The sequence below is a fragment of the Pempheris klunzingeri genome, chromosome 21 (assembly GCF_042242105.1).
Source record: "Pempheris klunzingeri isolate RE-2024b chromosome 21, fPemKlu1.hap1, whole genome shotgun sequence".
NCBI classification, from domain to species: domain Eukaryota; kingdom Metazoa; phylum Chordata; class Actinopteri; order Acropomatiformes; family Pempheridae; genus Pempheris; species Pempheris klunzingeri.
In genome coordinates, this window is record NC_092032.1 from 8,382,800 (window position 1) to 8,402,872 (window position 20,073).

The window sequence follows — 20,073 nt, forward strand, 5'->3', positions numbered from 1 at the left end:
GAATTTGTTCATCTCTCAGGGGGACTGTAAGTTTCTTTGCATTTTCAAGAGGTGCACATGGACGTTTACGCTTTTATTCCTTTTTGCACATTTATAAGCTCTGGGACTGTGAGACCGTATAAGCACCAGATGCTTCAAAAGCACAAAATTCATATTTGGATCATTTTGTTGTTATTTGTAGAGTTGCACAGATTTGCACGCATGCATGAATTTATATATATGAATGATTTATATTTGTGATGTTTTCGTGCCAGTAGTCTACTGGTAATAAGCCCACACAAATAAATGGTGGTGTAATTCCTGATAAATTAGTTTAGATGCAAAGCAAGTCATAACATACAAGGACTTTTGCTTTCACTGTTTCACACCTACCAGAATGAAGCCACGGGAAGATATCTTCTTTCATTTGTCATTGACAGAATATGTGGTCTGCAGTTAATGTTTCTCTAAATGCTTGTGTATTCAGAATAACATAAGCTCACATTTATTGGAATAAGGAACCAATGTCTGCAGGCTGTAAAGCAATTTAAACAGAATCGTTAGTTAAACATCATCTCAAATGTAAAACCAACTGACACCAGCCTTCTTTGTGTTTTGCATTGTTTTCACTGTTATAAAAAGAAGCGACCACGACTCAGCTTAATATATATTAAAGGCACACAAGACACTACTTTCTATAATAAGGTGAACTCGTGCTTAGAAATTCTGAAGTGGTACGAAAAACATTTTAAGCTGAATTAACTTGGTTATAATGAAAGTCATATCTATGTAAAGTTGATTACAATAGATGCGTTGATTCCACTAAATTCCTGTGTGATGTTTTGTAGTAAGAAGTTGAGCATATGTATTAGGAGGCACTGAAACACACCGTAGCAACTCAGGTACCATCCTACTGCTGTAAAATCCACTTTGACCCATACTATCAAAATAATATGTATTCAATTGAAGTCATCCTCTTATCAGTAAGAATCATTTCTTTGCAAATCTTAATTTGGTGAACCGGTAAAACACTCTAAACTAAACGTAACACTGGTTTGATACATACATTTCAGCTGTCATTTATCAGTGAATATTAACTATGGAAACTTGATTCTTTTAGCCTTCCTCATATCAGTTAATTAAAATTCTGCACTAGAGAACACTGCATCCATCTTTGGTTGTGGGTGTGTCTGCATATTTAAAAATGTTTATGTGCTTGTCCACACACACGTGAGTTGCGATACGGCGTGCAAGTCTGTTTGTCTACGTGCACGTCTCAGGCACCCTCTGCATTTCTCAGGGCTGCTGACTGAATTATGCATTATTCAGAGTTTAATATTAGACGTTACACGGAGGTAAATTGGAGCTATCAATCATCCAAGACATTCATATGTGGCAGACTTTGGGAGTGATTTTTTGAAAGGCAAAGCAGTCTTTGGAAATCAGGAGTGATTGGCTGGGGAAATTGGGTGTGGAAATTATAATTATTATTTCTTCATTTTCCAAGCTTTGCCTCATTCTGATGACATTAGCATTATTAGCCTTATGTTAGGGATTAATTATATTTGAGCTCTTGAGGATGCTGATGAAATGCACACAGCTAATGAGTTACAGTATATTCAAAAATCAGACATTTCTATCAAGTCTAATTTATACTTCCCTCATTTTGAGTTTGATAAACGGGAAAACATTAAATATGAGTAACAATTTCATTTGGGACTATACAGGTTTGATAGCCATCAATTTGTATTTGAAGTTCTAATTAAATGAACAGTTTGGCATGAGTCAATTTTAACAAAGCATAATGGTTTATAGCAATAGATAGACTGCGCTTAGACCCAGTGGAATACATTGTTAGCAGCTGTGTGTGCCTGTGTGTTTTGTGCATGTGCTCAAATGTGCATGTGCTTTCTTTTAATGCTTGCGGGGTCAAATGACTCCCCCTCAGAACTCATCATTTTCAGAGAGTGGCTTTGCGTCATCAAAATGTGGTCTAATATGCATGAATTGCCATGTCACACTGAGCCATTTTAGAGGCATTTTCTTTGGAATGTGATACAGTGTATTAGCTCTTCTTAGGTCTATATAAGCATATCAGAGGAAATACTTACTGAATGCCGACTGAATCCAGTGCACAACAGGATTTTGCATGTGTGTTTCTCAATAAATCTGCTCCACAGGAAATAGAAGTGCTACACCAAGGGTCTGGCCCAAAAACCAGCTCTGAAATGGAACCAGGTCCGATGTATCCCGCATTTCTGGGTTGCCGTACAATGCTTGCTTTAACACATCGCTACATAATGACAGGTTGAACTGACATGCCTCATATATCCAGCGCACTAGAGTTCATTTTGATAGCAAAAAGAAAAAAATCTGAAGAAATCTGAATGAGAAACACCTGTGGTAAACATCAGATTTTGGTGACAGCCTCTCAGGAGTAATCTGTTGTAAAAGACAGAGAAGTGGCAGGTCCTCCTGCCTCAACAGTTTAATGCAGCCTGTTGCATTATAAACAGAAAGACTGACTCTGGTTTATCCTGCTGCCTGCTTATTCGGCTCAGTCCAAACTGTTTCTGGAAGATATAGGAAATGTCTGTTATTACAGGAAATTAAGTGTAAACAAAGCAGGTCGTTACCAAAAAAAAAAAAAGATAAGAGTACTGAGCACAGGTGATCATTATCAGATCATGATACATGATAGTGTTAAGTGCGTCCAATGGCAGCATTATTCTTTGAAGTGGAAATGTAGAAATGATGTTATATTGCACTTAATACAAGACTGAGCTCTGTAGGTATTTCATTGTCGCAACAGTGCCTCAGGCTGCAACTTGAGACAGACTGTTATATTTCAGCAGGTGTCTATTTTAATGATGCAGTCAATACAAATATTTCAACCCAGTTTCTGGTTTAGGATTGTGTAAAGCATACATTAAATAAGCTTGACAGCCTTACTTTAACCTTTAGAGTTAAATATTTTTATTATTATTATTATTATAATTATGTGTGTGGAATTGTTCATTTTCAACTGTAGATGTCTAAAATGACCTTTCAATCCAACATGCAGATATATGTAACATAATTAGGCACCAATTTATCAACTCCTCATGACTTTGGCTGTAAGATGTTACAAGAAATACATCACTCAAATAATGATAAACCCACAGCAGATGAAATGTATTGGAGCATGCTCTGCCTGTACTGACTGTGTCTGTGGTGCTGGAGGATCAAGGCTGCACTATAGGTTGTAGATAACAGAGCATACGTCGTTGTCCCTCTTAGTGGTTTTACACCACCCAGCAGGTAGATGGTGTCCTTCTCTGGACCGATTGGACAGCACCACCTCATAGCGCATTTGCAGCTCAGCAGTAAACTAGTGTTGGTCTGAGCAATACAGCGACACCTGGCAGTCCTCTCTGGTGCACAGGAACTGAAAAATGTACATGTGAACACTGTAGTTTATTTTAACACGGATTTGAGCGCCGTCTGTTGAGTTCGTTAACGTTCGGATGTGATTGTGACACATGGTTTTTAGCTGCCTGTTTCTGAGATATCAATATTGAGTCTTGTGAGTGTTAATTACTGGTTGTATATTGCAATAGCGTTTATATCCCAGGAATAAAGGAAGACTGGCTTGAGCAACAACAATTCCTGTCACATTCTTCATTGGTTCACAGTGCTGTCTAAGCCTGTGTATCCCTTGCTGTCAAGATATCCCCTTGTTCTGGAGAAGGTAAGACTGTTTTCACAGCAGACATTTTGACCTTTGACTACAGTGTGACAGTAAGCTAGCATGCACAACACCAGGATCTGGTGCTGCAGCTAGACTTCAGCCTTCATTAATTGCATTACTCACACCTGTGCCTTTCCTTCTGTGACATGTCAAAGTGTCTTCCATAATAAACGTTAGCATGCAGTAGATCTGCAGGAAGATTCATCTCCACCGACAGTACTTCACATCCCCAAGGAACTCCCTTCTTTCTGTACAGCCATCGTACAGTTCTTTCCAACCAAGATTGCATTTCAAAGCCTTGTAAATATTTCAGCAGTGTCATTTCATGTGAAGGGGAGAGGCATGCTTTTGATTGTGTTCCTTAGAGGACCCACCCACTCCAACATCCTGTGGACAATGGCTTTCTGATCACGCAATACTTACCCTGGGATGCGACCCAGGGATGGATAAGAAGAGAGAAAATATGAGGAAATTTCTCACAGTCACATGCATTGCATTTATTGTGAATTACAATCAAAGCTATTTGATTTTAAAATGTAAAAAGAAAGAAGAAATATAAGGATCAAAAGAGGATGAAAAAGAAGAAAGCTGCGCATAAACTATGCAGCTTGAGCCCATTTCTGACCTGATTTTTAAATTTGTACTTAATCTTATTTAATCTTAGTTGGATGCTGTTTGCCGTGCAGTGTTAAGGGGGGAACTGGGAGCAATCAGCTGATCCTGACTGGCCGTTGAACTTTCGTATTGTTTTCTGTTGTGTCAGAGACTTTGGTTGGCCGTTGTCAGGCTCTCATACAGAACCACTGCGCCTGTGCAAAGTGGCAAACAGACTGTCTGAAAGTATGGCAAGCAGAAAGTGTCACTTTTTTATACTCCATTTGAAATAAAATTGTAAAAATTGGTGTTGCTGCCACTTGCTTTTCATAATAATGCGTAATGAGTGTTACGACCTGAAGCACACACAAGAAAATGGACTCAAATGCTCGACATGAGGCAAACAGATGGTAAAAGGTGCAGTTTCCTGTTGAATACAATCAACAAAGACAAGGCCCCAAAAACAGACGCAATTGAAAAAACACAAACCTGACTAGACTCTTAACACTCTCAACAAGATGCTTACACTGACTAGGGTGCTGGAACGCTTGACACGAGGGCACGAGATCGTCATCTGGTGCAGGAGAGGGGAAGACGCAGACGGTGTTTATCATAAAATGCTGTAAAAAGCGATGTTTGATTGCTGCTTTTTACAGTAACAAAATATGAACAGGACGAAGGATATCTGGTACATTGTGCTTGCCATATGAAAGTGCTATGGCAACAACGTTCACTATATACAGTAAACTGTTGCTAGCTTCACATTTTCAATGCAAACACTATAAGCCATTCTGTCCATGTCTTTGTATCCATCCAGCGAGTCCATACACATATACCATATACATCTTTTTTTTCAACAGACAGGTTGGAACAGATGATCAAGGCTGCATGTGTCTGCCAAAACAAAGTTGTACCTGCCTGCTTGCCTTGCTTTTGCGTTACAGCGCTGATGATTTACTCGTATAGGAATTATCCCGGCTTTAGAGAGGAGAGCGAGGCAATGCGGCCTGGCCAACAAGGCATGAAGTCACAGAGCTGACAGGTCACGGGGTAAAAAGAAAGGGCACCTCACTGAACCTCAGAGGAAGGTGTGTACGTGCATGTGAACGTGCTGTTTGTGCATGTTTGTGTGAGCGCGCGCATTTTCATGTAAGGCGTGTTCTACCACAAGGCCGCAGGTGTGGGGGCCTCTCAGGTCACGGCGTGAGCATTGGTCAGAGGTGCCCGTCCTGCCAAATCCTCTGACTCACAGAGTGAGTAACCTCTTTGTTTGTATACTTACACGCTTTCTGCCAGTGTGTGGAGCAGAAGTGCTTTTTTCACCTGTGAGCACACAGTCTGCTATCATTCTGTATTTGTTTTGTATGTAGAACAATTTACACTTTACAGGAAGTCTTTGGGAGAAAATAAAATAGTTGTTACATTGCAGTATATATGTGCAGTATATATAATACCAAAATGTTTTATAACAGACCACATACATAGTGTAACACTGAACATGCAAAAGGTCTTCTGATACCAGTGTTTTCCATTCATAGTAGTGCTTTACTTCGTAATGGCCATATAATGGTGGGTGTGTCTGTGTCATTTGAACACAAAATACCATTTTGAGAAGACTTACCTTTGTTTTGAATGCAGAGAAGGATTAGGGGAGTTTTGCCTTTTGTGTGTGTGTGTGTTTTTGCGAAGTTCTTAGAACAGTTGAGAAACATTTACAACATCTGTGGCTCTTCAGGGATGAGTTGTTGTTGAGTCTGAATAGCAGATACATGCCTGCAAGGTGTACAGACTAATACAGTCGTTCCTTATTGGTTTTATCCTTTGCAGACTGAGGAAATTAGTGGTGGTGAAACTCCAAACTGTGACGTGCAGTTTTTTTTTTTTCTTGTTGGGACTTTTGTGGTTTGCACTTTGTTCTACAAGACACTCTGCTAAACACTCTGTCCTCTACTATGCTGTCAAAAACACAAGGCTTTGTCTGAGCTTTTCATGTCTTATCTAGGCCTGAGCCAAATGAAATGTCAGGCCATCATTCCTCCTCAGTTCAACGGGAGGCTGCACACAACTCAAATCAGCCAGAATGTGCTGCAATTAAATGTGTCCGCAGAGCTACAAAAGCCACCTCTAAGCTGAGGTTCCTGTTACATTGTACCCTGGAGGACATAACACATCTATTCAGTAGCAGCTCATCGGTGCCTGCTGACAATAGTCCAGGAAGACCATTGGGGTGGTCGAGTATTGTGACATTTGATGGTGAATGTGTTGGTAGTGGGATTATCTCAGAGGCAGCCAATATACAGTGAGCCAACTTTGAACACAGGACCTTCCTGGACACTAATCACAAAGGGTTTGTGCCTCCTCAATACATGATCTCCTCAGACATTCAATAGCTCACAATGACGTGTTTGTTGTATGCAGAGGCTCAAAAACTGCATAGCTCTTGGGTTTGGATTCAGACTTTTCTTTGAGGTGATTCATTGATTCATTGATCTTTGGCTACAAGACTGCATTCATCTCATCACTCAAACCTTGCTCTGCTTACTTACTGCATTTGTAGTTGTTCCTTGTATTTGCCAGTTTATTGACTATTGTGTCAGAAAGCAGTGGCATGATAGGGGTTATCTAACACCATAAAGCAGTGTTCCTCAGTGTCACTAAAACTAACTTGGAAGGCACTTATAAATCATCTTCAGTTAAACAGTTTAGATTTGCACATTCTCCTTAAGATACAAGAAAGCACGCAGCCAGTGGGTATACAGACATTGTGACTTGTCAAAACAGGTGTAACTAATAACTGCTGCAGTTCATTGAGGTGTGCCAGTGCAGGGGCTCCTGTGCTGTGCAGGCTGACACACTGGCATGGGTTACTGGCACAGCTAAATGGAATGAAGCCATCATTAATGTTATTAGTCACACCTGTGATTTTCCTGCCTTGACAAAGGTCTGTTGTTCCTATTTCGAAAAATACAGCAGGTTTTAGTGCTACGGACGTAACTGGATGGTTTGCGGAACCAAAACCAAACCACCACAATACAAAACTATTGCCAAATAGCCACAGATTAAATTATTAATGGAACACATGCTCAGGGAGGTTCACTCTGATGTGGCAGTTCAGGGCTCCAGTTCATTGTTGGGGATGTTTATTGTAGAAAAGAACTGCAGGGTTTCACAAAGATGGTGAGGTAAGCCTTTCCTCTGCTCACTGACTTGTACATTTGGCTGTCTCATTCAAGAGAAATGCGGCAGTCAGCCAGCTGGTGTATTATGGTCTTTGCTGGGGTTCTGGTTGCTCAGGAGCCAAACTCTGGTGACTCATCTCCACTCAGGAGGGGAGATGCCAGACACAGTAGTGGTGTTTGTCAGTGAGAGTGAAAATAACCATCTGCGAGCCATCGCGCTAGCATCTTTTATTTACCGACACCATCCTGTCTGGCCTGCTGTCTGTCTGGTGGCTAGCTGACTGGCTGATAGACTGACTGGATGTTTGATTTGCAGGCTGTCTGATCCTCACTGACTTTGTAAGCTGACTTACTTGACAATAATGGCTCACCCTCAACGTCTGTCTGATCAGCTCTCTAAATGACATTGCTGTGTATAAATATTTGCTCTCAGAAAACGGTGCTTGTAATTGTAAAACACTAATAAAACTGCACTAAATTGCAGTGCACATGTACCAGTGTGTGCATACAGACTGTGTGGGTCTTACCAAAACTAGAGCAGACTTGAATCTCCACATCAAATGTTAAAAGTGAAGGGCTGAGACTAGCAGCTAATTGTGAACTAAGAGACTCCATGATCAAATCCCACACTCAATCAGTTCAGTATTTAGTCTTTTACTGAGGTAAGGGCTGCTATATTGACAAAATCTTGTCCCTATGGTCTGTTCGCTCCAACTCCTAGACCATTATCCTGATTTCTCTCTTTCTCTCTCTCTCTATGCTCTTAGCTCAGAAAGGAAAGAAGTGCAGTGGTTTTTGATGTATTAAAACAATTCAAATTATGTAGAAGAGGGGTGAAAATTCTAAATCATTTCACATCCTGAATAGCATCGTTTATCCTGAATAAAGTAATTAAAATTGTGATAAGAGGGGCATCACATTTTAATGAGTATACAAGGACCTCTGTTTGAGGAGTGAAATAATGGCAGTGACACAGGTGATAAGTGTGACTGTGTGTGTGTGTGTGTTTGTGTTGCAGACTAATTGCTGCTTGTGTATTTAGAGTCCAGGCTTTCATTATTAATTCACATGCCTCAAGCGCCCACTGTATCCAGTGTCAAAGGCTTATGGTTGTTGGGCACATTGACTGACTGATCGCAATTGATTTTTCTTTGCAGTTTGTGTGAGATCCTGTCATCCTAATAATGAGTGTTCAGTGTTTTGTTTGTCTTTCTCTTGCTGAAAAAATAAAAATAGTTATGTTTTGACTTTATTAGGTATCTATAATTTCTCCAGAAATGGGTGCTGTAAAAATTAGCATGCTATTGTTGTAATTAATTTTAAATATTTAACATGTAAAAAAAAGTAATTTGGCAGTGATTGCCAAGCTCCTCTGCCTTTAATGCAAATCCAATGCTTCAATTTTCATTGCCTACAAGTGTATATCTGCCATAAGTAGTACATCTTTCAGCAATAAACCTGAAAAATATTTTTGTTTTAATCTGTTTTGCCTCCTGTGTTATCTTATGTCTATGATAGAACAGCAACCCTACAGATCTTGCAGTGGTCTTACAGTCTGTCTGTACATGTTAGATGCCATATGTGGTTGATGTTATGGAGGTCTGGCAGTTTGAGTACATAGGCCTGGGTTTTGTCCTTATTTCTGTGTATTTCTTTTGTGCATAATGAAATATGCCTTTTAAGCTGACAGTCAGTTTCCTTGATTGAGCAGTAGTATTTGAATATACAGTTGAACTCAAAATTATTCAACCCCCCAATGCAAATTAGGCATATTGGCAAAATGTACAAAATTCCAGCTGTGGTATATGCCTTACTGTAGAGACTGAAACCTCAGTACCTGCTGCCACCAAGTCTTACTGCAGGTCTTTTGCAGTCACTTGAGGGTTTTTGGCCTCCTGCCTCCTGCCTCCTCAGAAATCTGGTGGCAGCCGTTGATAGCTTTGTCTTTGTGCCATGTCTAGGTAGTGCAGCCAGTGTTCCTTTAGCTTTGAACTGGCGAACTAGGATTCCAACAGCATCTCTAGGAACATTCAGTGCCTTCTTTTTGTATCCTTTTCCTTGTTTGTGCAAGGCAAAGATCTCCTCTTTTCACTTTTTGGACAATTCTCTTGACTTAAACTTATTTCTAACACGCAGCTGATGGAACTAATGAGGCCCTTGATTAGTTGCATCAGGTGTGCCTGAGACAACACCTGAGGACACAAACGCCACTCTGTGTAACACAGTACAGTTCAGCAGCGCCACAGACTACATCGTCCAACATGACCGCACAGGTCATATATATGTACTATATATATATATATATATATATGTACTATATATATATATATATATATATATATATATATATATATATATATATATATACTATATATATATATATATATCTCTACAGAGAAAGATAATAAAGATTTAATAACTAAGCAGACTCAACAGTAGATTTCACATTACATAGAAAATATTGATAATGCACGAATTAATCTGTGAGTTACTTACACTTCTTATCAAGCATAAGCAAACATCTGATCATAATGGGTTAGGAAATTTAATTCTGGTAAATTTCAACACAATTCATACATCAAATACAGTTGAATAAATATGAAATAGGAAACACACACATAAAGAATAAATGTAACACAAATAACAACAATTAATGAACAATGTTTAGATACAAACGTGTATAATGTTTTTTTTAACATAACAATTGCATAACATTTAAGATGTGCTTTGTTCGCCATTTCCGCTGGTTGGTACGAAAAGCATTCTGGGAGACCCGATGCGTCGTCGATAAAATGGGCGGAGCAATAACACATCCGGGCATTTGCATATGAGCGCTCTAATGAGGGATTGAGTAATCTTGAGACTGCAGTAGTCATTAAAAGTAGGGATCGGCCATGATTTTCGAATACTTCTTAAATGATAAAAAATCGAATAGTTTACACCACGATACTACATTTCCCTCCGTTCTTCACCGGGCGCAGGTGGTAGGAGCAGTAGATTGATACAGGTCTGTGTAAAGATGTGGCACAAACTGGTTTTTAATTGTTTTGGTAGCCTGAGTTCCGTCTCATCCCGCCGATCTTCCCACTACCGGACATTAGCCAGAGGCAGCCTTAAACACAAGCCGGGTTACCTTAGCTCTGACCCCGGCTCTCCCCCCCTCCCCCTCCTGCTGTGGTGTTTGTTCCGGGTGGACGGAAGGTGTCGAGTCTTGGGCTGCGATCGAAATAACGTCTGCTTTAAATCAAACGTGTCAAAGCGATAAGAGCCACAGTGACTATCAAATAGTGGTATTGCTTGAAATGTTTGCTATTTCAATTGTATTGTTGCCAATACGCCTAATTTGCAACTGTAGAAACGTTTCCTTATGTTGATTCTATGTTAATTCTGTGATTTTACATTTAAATACCCATTATTATGAGCTTCAGCCTTACGAAAAAGTTAAGTTAAAAAAGTTACAGCAAATAACCCTAACCCTCCACAGAGGGGCACCCTCAGTTGTAAATATTTATAGTCTTCTTCTTCTACTTATTATTATTATTATTATTATCATCATCATTGTTTTCTATTCGGTAGGTAACCTTACACTTATAAAGAGCATATTTTTGGACATATATATTTACAATGTACATTCAAAGCAATAAGCTTGCAAAGTATATGTCTCACTGAGGCCAAATCAGCAGGCCAAAGTACAAGAATAAACTCCCTGCTGTTTTTAGAACACTGCTAACACCTGTCTCTTTCATCTGATGCGATATCTTACCCTCATGCCTCTCACTCTTACAATGCCTGAATTGTTGCAGCAATGCCACTTCTCCGTTTCTCCAAATCAAAGTGAAATTGATTAGATAATCCTGCACAGATGCAAGGTGGCAGCAGAGGTCTCCTTTTTCTCAAAAGCAGATTTCTTGAGCTGACTGCATTCTTTAAAATTGGATTGATATTACCCATTTTTACTTGCCCCTTTTTTTTGTACTTAAAACTGCAAGCAGCTTAACCATGTTTCTTCTTTGTGTGTGTGTGTGTTGCTATTAGGGATGCCGGTGCCAGAGCAGCCAGCAGAGCAGGAGAAGGGGGCGATGGTCCCCCCTGTGATGCCAGCCTCCAATGGAGACAGATCTGAGACAGAGACGACCTCCTCCATCCTCGCCTCTGTCAAAGAGCAGGTAGGAACTGTCCATTGTTCACGTGTGTGTTGTATATGTGCCAAACCTGTATTGTGTTTTGCTGTGAAGAGGCACATTTTTGCTTTTGTTAGTCTTTCTCTTGCTCTTTCCTCTTCTCTTCCCTCATATTCCTTGAAGGTCAAGAGGTTGTTAGTTGGAGAAAAAAGGCCCTCTGCTGCTTTAAAGTGTTTAAAAGAAACCAAAGATTGATGGTTGCCCAGGGAATGTGAAAGTGTAATGGATGGAAATGATGGAGATTACAGAGGAAGAGCTGTAGCCAAGAAGACATAATTGAAATTGCCATTAGAATCAAGGCAATTAGGACAGGGAGTGTTGGAAGGTAGCTGCAGTGTTGCAAGATAGGCCATAATGCTGCCTGGTTACAAGTTAGCAGAGGAATTGGGAAATATGGAAGGAAGGGAGGACATAGAGAAGGCTGAGAAGAGGAGCAAGATGGAATGATTTGAGTCAGGGTTGAAAGGAGTGAGATGGGTTTTCCTTAAGATGCCACAAAAGAGACACGACAAGGGAACGTTTAGAGAGGAAATAACTTTGAGTTTGATTGATACAGTTTTGTGTCAGAGTGGGAGTTTTGCAGAAAAACGTCACATTCAGCAGCCTTGATTACCATCGGGCATGTGTGCATGCTGTGTAAGCTTGCACAATTAATTCCGTAGGCTTCTCTCTGTGTTTATTTTTTACTTTAATTAAGAATAAATCAAACAACCTCATACACAAACATGTGCACGACCCTTGCTTGCGTGATGAAAAGACATTTTGAGCCAGAGTCCCTCTGAAAAAACCTCAAGTTCTCACTAATTGCATTTGTTGCTTTGTGTTTAGCCTTGGACTTCCTTTGTGTAATGGAATGCTGTTTCATTTGGATTTAGCGCATCAGCAACTGCAATACACCCTGGATTTATCATTTTGGCTACCTACATTGACGCTGAAGTTCTCCTTAATTTAATATCTCAAAATATTCCATTTACCCTCAGTGAGTGAAGGACAAGTGCTGATGGCAATTTAACTTTTTTTTTTCCCTGCAAATGGCATTCATTTGTATTTTTTCTCCTCCAGAGAACCTCTAAGTGCTCTCACATTATAGAATCACTGAAGCGTGCCTGGGTTTAGACAGATCCATGCTTTGGACCAGATTTGAACCCGCAGCTCGGTCCTCCTGTGGGGGAGAGCAAATGCACAGAAGTTGCCCAAAAGGGAATACATCACACACATGTAGCCATTGTTGAAGTCTTATTTTCCTCTGCAGTGCGACAGATCTAAAATCTCCTCCCCAGAGAAAAGAAGCTTTGAACATTCAAAATTAGTTCCTTGTTCCATCATCAGAAAAGTAACAGGAATGCCTTTGCATTCAGGTTTTCAGAGTTTTATGTTACAATGAGCCTAATCAGCTCTATGTACCAGCACTTTGGAGGGAACAGGCTGCAGTGACTGCTGCAATCCCCATCAGAAAATGTCTCAGTGCCCTAACATCACTGGATCATTGAAGCATACCTGATCTAGCCAGATTCATGCAGCTTTACTGGTCACCATACACACACCATACTAATGCAACACTGACACAAAGTAGTGAGTTGAAAAATGAACCACTGTAGATGTTACTGCATAGATGTAGGGGTTTGGTCCTTTTCCTCCAACCTTTCTTTGTCTTTGGAGAGATGTAGGATGCAGATGAGTAAGGGGCACATTTAGTAACAAAACAAACAATCCTCAGTCAGTCAGAGTGGCTCACCTCTATTAAGGTGTTTGACCTGCGACACCATATTGGTCAGCAGAAGAAGACAGTGGTTGTACAGCATAGTAACCAAATACAAATGACCTCACAGTAACATTAGTCAACTTAACAGACCAGAGGGGCAAGCAGACTATTAATTCTCCACAAATAGTATTGATACTTACATTTGGACTCTATGTGAATGCCCTTTGTCATAAAGTCTCTACACTAGACTCACCAGGACATACATTACATACACATACACACATTTAATGCATTGATTTTTTTTTTTATGTGAAGAATCCTCTAAAATCAATACTTGCAAAGAAGCATACATTTAACAGATGTTTCCACTATATACTTGTACAGCGTCTTTGCACCTGCGGTCCTCACAGTGTTTGTGGTCCTACAGAGTTGTTTGAAGACAGGGTAGTGTGCATGTTTATAAGGGACTTACCTTCAGCAGGTCTATTAGCACAACACCATGCTTTTTCATGAATAACAATTTCCACATTAGGCACACCTTACTGTCTGTACAAAATAATCAATGCTGTGGACAAGACGGAAGTGTGATATTATGCGATCATTTTAATCTTAGATGTGTGTATATATAGAACATGTTTTTTTTTTTTATTGATTTCTATGTATGGATTTGTGGCTTTTTGTATTCACCAAATGTGTGTGCATGCATTTGCCAATGTGTAATAGATGCATGATGTAATTATGTGATAAAAGCTTAACACTAAATATAGTTCTGACACCTTATGTGCCTCTCACTGACGCTGACTGACTCTGCCCAGGTGTGCATGCCTGGGATCATGTGTGTGTCTGCATGCGAACACAATGCTCCAGTAACCCAGCAGACCCACTCCCACTGAGGCACATCATCATGTTTAACACACATCGCTCTACACTGTTGTGTTGCAGCGAGGATACACACATGGCTCGGATCCCATTTAATAGACACCATCTGTCTGCTCTGTGTGTTACTGGTGGTCAACGAAAAAATGATTTTCTTACCAATGTTAGCCCTGACGTTTGTTAGGGATTTCAAGAATGAAATAGGAAGTATTCTGACAATGAATTCATGCAGTGTTCAGAGAGGGTAAGATGATAGGAGGTGATGTAAGCAGTCTGTGACACTAAAGGTTTATGAGGGGGTGTTTTAAAGATCCCATATGGTGAAAATGCTTTTAGACAGTGCTGCGTGTTTGCTTATAAACTCAGGGGTGTAGACCAAAAGCTGAAAATTTGAAGTTGCTTACTACTACCATTCCTCTGACTCCCCCACAGCTAGACTGCAGACAGCCTGGCAGCTATAATGTCTTGGATGTCATTTTATGTCAGCCAAGCGGCAACCTCAGGGGCTGGAAAATGAAGCCAACGGAGAAATGAAAAAAAAACTGCAGTCCCTTAACTGGCCGTTTGAGGCTGGCTCCAAAAGCGAGTCAGTCCCCTTTGACCTCCATGCTAACATGCCCAACTCTACAGTAGTAAGAAACATGTCTACAGCCTGGTACAAAAAACTAGTTTTGGTCTCTACAGCTAATTTCTCCATTCATGATAACTGCACTGGGGGGAATTTTTATAACTCACCCATTTGAATTATGCTAAGGCTTAAAGTTATGCATAAATAAGGGCATGGCTGCTTTGAGTGACAGGTTGTGGCGAGAAGTACAACGTTATTGAAGTATATTATACTGTAAATCACTCCCATGCATGCTGCTGAGAGTAATCACAATACGCAGCTGTGTGCAGGCAGGCAGCAGGTTTGAAGCTGCGGGGCAGGCAGGAGCCCAGTAGTGTCTCCCTCTGCGTTTGTCTGTTCTAATGCGTTCATTTTCTGAAACGGTTCCATTGGTGTTTTACCGATGCTAACTTCAACATGATGAGTCTTCAAGCATTGTCTCAGCAACCAGGCTTCATTCAGCCTGCATTAGGTCTGCCTCTCTGCCCATTTTTGGACTAGCCGAGAGTACACTTCCAAGATGGCAGTGACCACAGAGCTGCCCACCGAACTCCATTTTGGCTTTTCAGAAACCTCTGAGTGACGCTATTGAGATTAAGACCATGTTTTTTTTTTTTTTTTTACCGTCTCCGGGGCCAACATGGCCTCCACAGGGCTCTCGCGTCTGATGTTCCGTGCAGCTATGGAGGAGGCCACGCTGCAAGGGCTGACAGTGCTAATGTGTCAGCAGACTGTGCTTATCCAGTCAGAGCATTTTACTCATGAGTGTTAATTACTAGTGGGTGGTTACTTCCACCTAGCAGCCAAGTCTGACTGTGTGGGAGGGACAGAAAGAGGGCCTTAGAAAAGTGGGGGGAAATCAAATCGGCACTTTTTTTTTTGTTAACACCATTGCAGAAGTGGTACAGACATAGCTATAAGTGTTAAGATATGGGACCTTTATAACAGTCATGAGTTCGACTGCTGTCTTTGCCAGTTGGTGTCGCAGAAAATCAACATTTGTGAAACTGGATGGATCTTCAGTACAGCAATACTACATTTATATATAATTCCCTTTCTTTTATCTTAACTTTGCAGATGCATTGCCTTTGACCAGTAGGCTACCTATTCATACCATGAGGAGAAGAAACATACTGCATAAAAAAACACAAAATGGCAACACCACTTACTCAGCTCACTTAAATTCTTAATTAGTTAATAAGTCTAATAATGACTTTCACTCAAGTGTAGGCTACTCTTACCACATATGTTAATGTCGGACTGACAGTAAAAGTGTATTAGTGAAGCAGCAAATAGACCCATGTTAAATACAAGTGACATAAAAGTGACATAGGCATTTTAAATCAAACTGCATAGCTGTACTGGGCCATGTGTGCAAAAACACAAACCGCTTTATTAAATTCCAAGGCTGATTCATTTTCCATTTCACAGAGCCGAACATTTTCTTGATTACCTTGGTTGTCATTTAATTTTCGATGCTAAGCATACCTTAGTTTGCCAGCTGAAATTCAGTCTCTCCTGTACGCTATCTGTTGATTCTGTATTTTTGTGGAAAAGCACTTGGGGGACTGTTAGCTCATGGACCGTGGGCACTGGCCCATTCTGCCTAGTTTCCGCTGGTCACACACAAAAGTTGGTGTAATTCCCCATGAGAGACCCACTCCAACAGCCAAAGTGGTAACTCGTTAGAGGGTGCAAATACACTGCTATTCTAGTGAAGTCTCTGAGATTTAATCAAGATACCTGACAATGAAAACCATATAGCCTGTAGTCGTGCTACTTTGTCTCGGTGAGCACTCACTCCTGGGGCTTTGCTATAACGATGGGCCTGGAACATGGCATGGACAATTATCTGTGTACTACACTCATCATCACTGCTAACTCCCTCTGTCAGCCTGGGGTCTCTGAAAGTGTGCCATGTGTCTCCTCCAAAGCATATGAAGTCCCCAGCTATTTTTGTCCCAGTTGTTTTTGAGGACCCTCACCAGTAAGACACACAGATGTTCACATCTTCCCCCTAGATTATAATTGATGAAATCATATTCATATATTAATCAAATCAAAACCAAACAGTTTGACCAAAATCTTTCACTAAAGTTGAAAAATGCAATATTCTCGAGTGTTACGTTACATTCTTGTGGATTGTCCTTTTAGAGTTACCCGTTTTAAGACACGCAAAGCCAGGGGTCACTTTGAAGGTAGCACAACAGGACGCTCGGGAAGCTCAACAGGAAATTTTCTTCCTGCAAAAAAAATCTCCACATTCTCAGATAAATATCGGCTATCTCTCGTTAGATTTTTCATATTTAACGACTTCTGTACTGCTACAGTTTGAGCCATTCGAGTTCAAGATGCTTTGCACTATGTTGCATCATTTCTCAGGTTGCCTCAGGAGAGCTCCATGGAGACCAATATAAGTCAGTTTCCTGCAAATTTTCATTTATCGAGAGTGAATGTCCTGCTCTGTTTCTGGAACAGGCCATGGCAATTTAACCTTGTTTCTTGCTAAATTGCCATCTGCATGTTATTTCATGTTTTGCTTCATCCCCAATTGATACTCTGATTTAATGATTGCACCTATAATGAGTTTAATGAAAGCTGTTATATATGCTATTCCGAACACCCAGCAGGCAGTTAATCTTTCCTGAGAAAAATACTCCGGCTTAGAGGAGGTGATGCTTTGTGTTCTTCATCTCCAGATTTTAGGATCTGGCCAATTAATTTTTTTTTACATTCGCATTCTGTTATTGATCGATTATTATTGGTAAACAGTTATGAGTATGCACCCTTTAGAGCTAGAAAAGTACAAGGATAAAAACAACAGAGACTCCTGCCACAGAAAAATGCTTTTGGATCTTTTAGAAGAATATTTTTAGGGTTTTAAAAAAATTGTGCTTTGTTCCCTTGGATCATGCTGGCTGCATGACTTAGCCATTATATGACCAGAGCTTTTTATGTCTGAGTGCTGTTTTGAATAAATGTGCTTTTATTAGCTTTTAGTTTCTATTGCTGAAAAGGGCTCCAACTGTTTATCACTCATTACCCTTCTGATTTTTTCTCCACAATACGTTTGATCTTTTCCATCAAGCAAGCGCCATTTAAATATGTTTGATATTGTTATAGTACCTACTCAATGTTTAACTTTTTGCTGGTGAGATAACACACAGGGTTGAACCCAAAAGCTCTGAGACCAGATAAAGTAAAAGCTTTCTACAAGTTGAGAACAGGTACAAGTCAAAACCAGGCAGGCTGGAAAAGGAGATGAGTCAAACTTACAATACCCAGTGGAAGATTTCAGACCATGAATTGGCAGTTCATACAGTTCATAAAAGAAAAGATCATTCTTTGTTTATGGAAACACATTTAACGTGCACAGTATACACATTGCATCACTCTTTGCATTTAAAATCACAATGAATCTTTTACAGGCCAATTACTGCATGATTCAATGCATCCCGGACACATACGGTTTGTCACTTTATAATACTCCAGGGTGTGTGTGCATGTATGTATGTTTTCATTCTGCACACGTGGATACCATCACAGTAAGTGACTTGGAGGAAGTAGAGGTAATATGATTTATGAACCCACGGGGGTGACTCATGCTAGAGAGTGTGAATGTGTGTGTGGTGTGTGTGTGTGGTTACTTCAAACAATGGACCCCAGTCTGGTAATATCATTTTTTATCATCTTTGATATTGTTAGTGGGTTTGCTTGCACATAAAATGTATTTTCCATCAAAACAAAGTTTTTCATTGAAATGCAACGCAGAGAATTTTTCCAAAAATCACATTTGAACAAATTTGTAAAGACACACAATTTGTTTGAATGAATTTGAATGTGCACATCCCTCCCCCACCCTTTGCTGGATCACATGACACACTACTGCAGACGGTCTGTTGCGCTCATCAACTGCACATTTTGAATTGTCATTCATGTCATTTTGATTTTTTGATTTTGTCATTTAGTTTGAATGTGAACTTTTTTCCCCCGTGCACAAAATTTGAATGACCGCACTGTATGCTTCCTCTTCCACATCTACAAAAGCACTCGCCCTGTCTGCATCGTGCTTTGAGTTTGTTGCTTGTGAGCTGAAAATATCCTCACACCACTCGAGTTATCAAGGGTTCACAATTGATGGAGGCTTTCAGTTTGAAAGGAGCAAGGTCTTTTTAAGAGAGGAGAGGGCAATGTATTCTATCATCTAGGCTGCCGATTTATTCTCCAGGCTGCTTTTCTTTGCTGGAGCTTGAGTGCACTTCATTGGCCTTTAGAGTGAGCTGAAAACTTTCCTTTTGCTAATATGCTCTTACCAAGCTTGAGCGCTGTTCTGGTTATTTACTGGTCTTGCATATTTTCAACACTTCAGCATTCTCCAACACTTATAGAAGTTGCTTTAAAAGTGTGTAGGTGTCAGCGTGTGGTTCACAACTTGCTCTGAAATGTAATTCTTGTAGCTGCTGTGTTGTTTGCATACATGTGTATCCTAATGGACTTCTCTGCTTCTCTGCCTCACCATCCATCTCTACTATTCTCTCTCCTGTATTGACACACTGTCTATTGCTAGGTTTGACAGCTTCGTTTTGCAGCTGGTATGAATGATGAGGAAGAAATGAAACCTCTCACACACCCAATACTGTCAAATACAGCAACTCATAAAAAGCCTTGTGGCTTCAGTAGAGCTGATGTTGGGTTGGTCGATATGTTCTTGTGTGACTAAATTCTCATTGGTCGGACAATTGCTTGTGTTGCTTTCATAAGGTGAAGAGCTTTCTTAATCCATTATTTTCATGTATTTATTATGAAGCTTCTTTATTTCATCTCTAGTGGGGGACTGGTGATCATAACACTGAAGAAAGTGATATGAGAGTGCACAAGAAAAACACTGAGCAGAACCAAGAGCCCTGGATGTGCATCAGGCTTTGAAGCCATTTTGTCACATAGACTCTATATAAGAAATAGCTGTAGCACTCACTGGTTTGTGGACTTTAGTTTTGAGGCCTTGAGTTTCGCATTGTTACCACTGCTGTCACCATCCCAGAATCAAAAGTGACCCACACGTCTAATAGGTTTAGGCCTGACCTGCCTATAATTGGTTAGTCACATGGTAGTCCTGCCCAAAAGCATGCCCTGCTTTGTTGTCTGTTTTAGCCTAAATGGGGCCATAATTTACAAAATGTTGTCATCATGTTGTATTGACGAAGACTCACTGAGACAATGTTCAC

General features: G+C 40.3%; 1 protein-coding gene across 1 annotated transcript in view; it reads left to right on the plus strand.

Moving 5' to 3' along the window:
- Nucleotides 1–11,519: 11,519 nt before the first annotated feature.
- The window catches only part of ctnnd2a (catenin (cadherin-associated protein), delta 2a), a 198,274-nt gene continuing 189,720 nt past the window's right edge, over nt 11,520–20,073 (plus strand). The window contains exon 1 of the mRNA XM_070853339.1: nt 11,520–11,648. Coding sequence (XP_070709440.1) covers nt 11,520–11,648 — 129 coding nt within the window. The remainder of the gene's footprint in view (nt 11,649–20,073) is intronic.